Source organism: Danio rerio, chromosome 6, assembly GCF_049306965.1.
Source record: "Danio rerio strain Tuebingen ecotype United States chromosome 6, GRCz12tu, whole genome shotgun sequence".
Classification (NCBI taxonomy): domain Eukaryota; kingdom Metazoa; phylum Chordata; class Actinopteri; order Cypriniformes; family Danionidae; genus Danio; species Danio rerio.
The window spans coordinates 12750171-12757500 of record NC_133181.1 but is presented as its reverse complement, the minus strand read 5'-3'; the positions used below and the strand labels follow the sequence as shown (position 1 = coordinate 12757500).

At 41.4% G+C, this 7330-nt stretch overlaps 1 protein-coding gene across 2 annotated transcripts in view; it reads left to right on the top strand.

Moving 5' to 3' along the window:
• Nucleotides 1-7330, top strand: part of marchf7 (membrane-associated ring finger (C3HC4) 7) — a 31346-nt gene that overhangs the window by 16566 nt on the left and 7450 nt on the right. For both annotated transcript variants that reach the window (NM_001114580.2, XM_005165760.5), the window contains exons 5-6: nucleotides 19-201; nucleotides 3958-5053. In NM_001114580.2, coding sequence (NP_001108052.2) covers nucleotides 19-201; nucleotides 3958-5053 — 1279 coding nt within the window. The remainder of the gene's footprint in view (nucleotides 1-18; nucleotides 202-3957; nucleotides 5054-7330) is intronic.

The window sequence follows — 7330 nt, the reverse complement described above, 5'->3', positions numbered from 1 at the left end:
AGTTATCCTTGTGTTTAGGTTCTTCATGGAAATCTAGCATTAGTCCTTTGTCAAGATCATCCTCTTCATCTTCATCCTCTTCGGTGTCCACTCAATCAGAGGGTCTGTGGGCCCGCAGAGATTTGGAGAAGAGGGTGGATTCAGGACTGTCCTCACTGGGGGAGTCCAGTTACCGGCCCAGTAGCCTGACATCTTCATTGTGTATGCACGCACACACACACACACACACACACACACTCATATTTATACTATACAGAAAAATGCATCCACTTACATTAGTGTTTCTCAAGCACATTACTGGAGGACCACCAGCTCTGCACATTTCCATTTCTCCTTAACCAAACACACCTAATTGAGATCAGCAGCTCATTAGCAGAGACTGAAAGACCTGTAATGGGTGTGATGGAGAAAAGGAGATATCCAGAACATGCAGTGTTGGTGATCCTCCAGGATTGTGGCTGAGAAACACTGACTTGGCATAACACTTATCAACTTAAGCGGTGTGCTTTTCCTTTTAAACGCATACATTTTCTGACAGTGCATTTTAACTGGCACTTTGCAAGGGCTGCAGAGAGAGCATTTTCATTTTATCTGTGTGAAAGTTGACTGTAACCTCTTATGCAGTAAGGAGAAAGCATTGAGAGCATTAGAAAAGTTGGCCATTCCTAGACTATGCAAATGTTGAGCAAAAAACGCTGAGGGACATCCAATCTCTTTAAAAAGTAGGCAAGGCAAGATGTTGACGCATTTTTGCGGAACTGGATTACCATCCTTCCCATTGACACAAACATCTTGAACCGTGCATCCCTGTGTGTTTAATCATTGATCATTTCTTGCATGTGATGTAAACAACACGCTGTCTTCCACCTGGGGTCTGTTTTTCATACTCGATTTCTCCGTTAGATGGATTTGGTTATTGATGATTTGACACAATCCAGGATCGTTTTGTTCTTCAAAACTCATCCGACAGTTGTTGTCATAGTAACAGTCCTGGTAGTTCCAACCTGGGAGCAGGCTTATTTCCAACAGGATTCGATCGGGTCATTTCAAGCAAAGGTGATACTGAAAGTGTGTACAGAATGCTACAGTAGTAGATAAATGTAGTTTGAGTTTAAGTTTAAAGTAAAAAAAAAATGTATATAAACCAAACTTGCAGTTCAGTGAGCAATCTGACCCAGCTTTAGTACAATTTTTGTATGATAGAAGACATGGCCAATATCCGACTGTTGATTTATTATTTTATTTATTTTCTATAAAGGAATAATGGTTTAGACACCTTTTCATCATTTAGACATCTTTACTGATTTCAAATAGTTTTTTGGATGCAAAAATAATTAAGAATATTTAAGAATTTTTGAATAATTAAGAAATTTAAATAGGCTTGGGCTACTATAATAAAGAAAATCCGCTCTAAAGTAAAACTAAATAATTTGCTAAGTACTCTGGACACATGAATGTGTAAAGCCTGCAGCCCACAACAAATGTGGAAAGTTATTTTGTATCATATTTAACAGTTTACTACGAATTTAATGTAATTTTGCTCGCATGGATAATTGAATATTAATTAGATGATGTCATTACGCTGCTGTGCTGTCAGCCAATCATTGCATTGTTAATCGTGATTTCGCGGATCGATAGATCTGTCCTTCACAACACAAGCAGCGATCTCAGATCAGTTCATCCAGACATTTTTGATTCATGAACTTGTTTCAAGAACTAAATTAGCCAGAGATCAGTTATCAAGATTAAAAGATCCAGGATTTGGAAAATCATCTTGGATTATTTAAGCGAGATATGAAGAACAGACCCTCGGTTAAAACAGTCATTCTCTGCTCTATATTTGACATGCCCCATAGCAGTGGCACTAAGCGCGGAGCTGACGTCTAGTGGAAACGCATTGTTACTGTTAGGCCTGGTGACAATACTACTCAGGCAAATTTGACCTGTGTAAATACTGAATACCCCATTTTAATTTAGAAATGTTGGTGTTTCATTTCAGTATAGACTGACTGAAATGCAAACAAAGTTGATGTGTGGCTATTTGCAATCTTTATAGAAAAACACAGTTAAAACCCATTACGAACAAGCATCGTTTTCATTCTAAATCACTGTTTTGGCAAATGCAGCCTAAAAGCCAATCTGATTTTATGATTTCTTGGACCCAGACTTGGCATAAACTAAACTGGCTTCATTGTAAAGGCATCAGCTCTTTATGAAAATATTTTCTCAAGTGGCATTTTCGTTATTTTGAACAAAGTATGGAAATGCAGCTTTTAAATCATTTGCAGAAATCTTATTTTTGATTTAGATTTTGTATGGATAAGCTGATGCTGTTTATTACCTCATTAGAATTTGTTTATTTTTTGACCAGTGTTTCTCAACCATGTTCCTGTTGGACTACCAACATGTTTTGGATGTCTACTTTGTCTGTCACTCCAATTGCATGGCTACATCCGAAATTGCCTACTATTGGAGTTGGTACTACATATGGTTGGATCGATAGATGATGCCATGGCCGATAGACATCACGATGCTGAGCTGGCATCAAAACCCTCCGTCCTGCCCCTGTCGCAATAGCAACCCGCTCGTGAAAAATACATACTTAAGTCTGGTTTATACTTCTGCGTCAAGTGATCGGCGTGACCCACCCAAGTGATTGACATGTGGTAGTTTGTGTGTTACTTATTTTTATTTATTTATGATTTGGGTATGGGTAAAACAAAGACCATGCATGTCAGGTAGTTAAAACGGTAGGCTAAAAATAATTAATTTGTTATTAATTAATTATTCAGAAATAATTAATTCAATGCCGCCTACAACAACGATGCCATCAACCATTGTGATGTTTCACATTAGACACTATGCAATGCCTAAAGGCTGATTTATACTTCTGCGTCAAACACCGGCGTATGCTACGGCGCTGACGCATAGCCCTTCGCCGTGGCCGTCGGCGTCACTGACGTGCGCCTCTCAAAAAATGTAACTACACGTCGCAACAACGCGTAGCACAAGCTCTGTGGTTGGTCGGCTTGGTAGCGCTGATGTGTCTGGGCGGGACCGAGAGCCGCGCGAATGGCGCGAGCGATTGTTTACAAGTGTGGAGTCCCGTGAAGGAGCTCCGGATGGAAAGTTTTGTTTTGTGTTTACCTCATAGTTAAAGTTGTTGCACGTCCGCCGGTTCCTGCCTCAAAATGATCGAGTTTGAGTCACTTGTACATCCAGGAAGTGTTCAGGAAAGCAAAACAGAGGCGAAGAAACTCGACACAGAGCAACATTTACACCTCACTGCCAAGTAGCGTTTCGGAAGTGTTAATGCAGACCAACAGAGACAGCGCGCAGAAGTATAAATGCACAGCTGCGCGCGTTGCCTGCACCGTGAGTTACGCTGGTCACTTGACGCAGAAGTATACACCAGGCTTAATTGGTTGACATCGCCCAACCATAGTACTACATTTGAATTTGCTTCTCTAACGGTCGTGTTTTATGTTGTGTATTGTATGTATGGAACTTGGACATACTACATTCTCCAATTGTCATAAATGCATGACTTACCTGCGTCAGTTGCATCGTTTCTCCCATTTATAAATTCTCTCACTTTGTACCATGGGATAGCCTAGCATCCATCAGATTCACACTTCAGAATCTTGCTGGAAGTAGTAGGTTTTCCAGGTACTTCTCGCATACTTATTTTTTATTTTATTTTTTTCCGAATTCTATGAATTGGAACATACTACTTGACTCGCATACTGTTTTTAGTTTACTATATAGTATAGAAGTATGTGATTTCGGAGACAGCCCAGGTCTTTCAGTCTCGGCTAATGAGCTGATGATTTTAATCTGGTGTGTTTGGTTAAGGAGATGTGGTAAATGTGCAGAGCTGCTAGTCCTCCAAGAACGTGGTTGAGAAACACTGTTTTAGACCATCATGCTAATACTATATTTCTTTTTGTGCTTCAGATCGTTCAGAACGTGTTGCTTCTACCTATGCACAAGGTGCTCGACCCAAAGATAGCCAGTACTCGTCCCACAGAGAGAACAGTTCATCTAGTCGCCGCATCCCATCCGAGTACATCCCCTCTCCTCTAGAGCGCAACTCCCAAAGGCTAACCTCTGATTACCAGTCTAATTTATTCCCTCGGGATACACCACGCTCCAGTTCCACTAGAACCTCCACCTCTGTATCGGACACCTCCCACCATTCATCTTGGAGTTCCACCCCTTACACAGCTCTCTCTGCCTGTACCTCCAGCCCACCTTCCATTAGCCCTGCTCCTACTCCACTGCCTGCTCAGAATACAGGAGAATCGGATGGTAGAGGAACAACCAGGCGTCTCCTATCCCGCCTTTTCTCCCGACGCTCCAGTCAGGAGTCCAACTCCACTGCCAGCACTGCCTCCGATTCAAGGTCCTACGACTCTAGCCCAGATGAAGCCCCGCCCACTGAAGCTCCTCCTCCAATTAGTAGAGAGAATTTAGAAGCGGAGCTGAGGAACTCTGATCCCGCTCAGGCGTTTTCGTTCCTGCGCAGACGTGGACCATCTCTTGCACCCGTCCAGGAGAGCACTGATGTAGAGCCTGAACAGGAGTCCCTCAGACCTCCAGCTGGCCTGTCCTGGCTCAACTGGAACCGATGTACCCCACTGTTCTCCCGTCGCAGGAGGGAAGGCCGTGATGAAAGCGCGCGCATGGACCCTCATCGTTCGCCCCAGTTCTCCCTGGGTGACCGAGATGGTCGTAAAACACCTGATCAGGGCACACATTGTGAAGATGATGATGATGAGGATGATGATGATGAGGATGAGTCCTCGGAGGGGGCTGCAGCAGGACCCTCTTCTGGAGCCTCTGCACTCTCTGCATCACTCCTGCAGGATGGAGCCCATTTGGCAGGACGGAGCCACGGCATGGGCAGGGGAATGAACAGCCCGCTTTTCCGTTTGCCTGAGAATGTGTTGATTGGTGTTGGAGTCGAGGGGAGGAGTCAAGCTGATGAGCAGCCCAAAGACAAGCCTGCCCCATCCAGAGACCCAGAGAGACTGCGAAAGATTCAGGAAAGGTTGGTTTTCCTTGTGGAGAATAGGGTTGTCACGATACTGGAATTCGATACCAATCGATACAGAAATTTTGAAATGTTCACATTTGAGCACATTTTTTAAACAGTGCTGATTTGCCATTGGGTTCACATGCTTAACAGAAATGACTGTGATTGGCCGTAAAGGTTTACCAAACCAGTTTACTGAGTGTTACTACAGATACCGGGACACTAAAGCTTTTCAATGTTATGTCGATCAGCTAGTTTGTCTTTAAGCTGACATATGAGCAATCCGCTGATGAATCGCAGCTTTGAAACGCTTCAGTGTCCCTGTTATCTGTGGTTACATTCAGTAAACTGGCTTCAGGGCCAATCACAGTAATTTCTGTTTAGCATGTAAAGCCAATGGCAATTCAGCACTGTTTAAAAACATTCTCAATTGCGCTCAAATGTTTGCGTGAAATGGACATTTTTTTAAATTTCTGTATCGATTGGTATCTAATTCCAGGATCCTGCAGCCCTAGTGGAGAATGTGGTCTGTAAAACATGGCAAAGTTGTGGTCACATTAACAATATTTGGGCAGAAATCTGCTGGTTAATGTTAAAGAGTTTTAAGATTGAAAAAACTTCAAGGTTAATAGTCATTTTTAAATGCATTAAGTAATTTAAGATTTTCAACGTTTCTTCTGTCTCTGTACTTTCTCTAAGTAATGCAATATTTAAAAAAATTTCAATAACCAATAACCAAAACAGTAAAATTAAGGTTTATTCTACTAAGGTCGAAGTACATTTTTCAAATTTTATTTATTAATTTTCTCTCAACTTATAGTTGGCAAGAGTTTTTATTTGTTCATTGTAATGAATTTTTATCTCATGTATAGTTAAAGGTGCAGTAGGTGATCTGCCTAAATGCTAACCGGTTAGTATAATATCTTTTAAATACAACCCCACCCCTGCCGTCCAAGGCCACGCCTCTTGAAATCACGAATGTGCTCACATTAAAGATGACCACTAGATCATGTCAATCGCCAGTTAGAAAACTTTGTAGTACTTTATTCTGAACGAATAACTGTTTTATATCTAGCATGTTTTCAGTAGTGTAGTTTCAAACAAAACTTGTCATAATGTGGAATATTATTTTTTTGTGGAATGATCGCTGGTTTCACTCACTCATGTGCGACTACTGTATGCTAAGAGGTTGACCGGCCGCGGGCAGGAATTATACTTATTACTAAGCCGTACTTGCATGCTATTTCAGGCCGAATAATAAAAGTAACATGGAAAACAATATAAGGAGTGCGTCACAGGTTGTCAATGTTCAAAAATAAACTTATGTGAATATAAAAGCAACTTCAGCTCCGTAAAGGAGGCTATGGTGGATTAGCACTTTTTACTAATGTTTTGTTGCTAAACTTATTTAAAATCTACTTTATCGATTCTGTAAAAGGTCCCTTATGAAACTGAAAATAGCCACATCAATCGTTTGCCAAAAGATTTCAGTGGCAACACTTCTGTCCATATAACCCATTCGTAAAACAACAAAGTCTACATCAGCTTTGCGTGACTAAAATCGTTTTAAAACAGGACATTACCTGTCTAAAAGAAATACTTCAGCCATGGTGTGGTCCTTCCACCTGCGTGCAAAAGTAACTCCAATATTGATTCAGGATTTTAAAAAGTTTTCAGCATTGTTTTTTTTTTTTCTTTTTCTTTTCCCCCCGCTGTCACTCATGTCCAAGTGACTGTGGTGCTTGTGCACACACATCGACAGATCTGCGGGAACAAATATGTGCAATTGTACAAATCTACATTTGTTGACTGATAGTTCGGGCTACTCAGAATTATGGGAATTATTGCCCTGATAATATTTAATTGGATGAACGTGTTTTTAGTCTTATATCTTACTGATTAAACCCAGAATATAAAATTACATAAAATTATTTTAGATCAGGGATGTCACTTAATTCTTGGAGGGCTGCAGCCCTTGCACAGTTTAGTTCCAACCCTTCTCCAACACACCTAAGCTGTGGTCACACTTGAGTTTGTGTGGGCAAAATTCTGTCGTACGGTGCTGCGAAAAGGGACGGGATTAAACTAGATGATTAGACATTTAAAAAGCGAGCAATTTGCTCCATGCTTCAAATTTCTGTCTAGAGATGTCATGTTTTGATCCTCGATTGTTCTCACGCAGTCAAGTGATGCGATTTCGCAGGTCAGAGTTCACCAAGCTTAAACTTTGCACCGCCGCAACCTGCAAATCTTGCATGACCCTGGGTTTCCGGTCTGACGCATTCGCGTGCG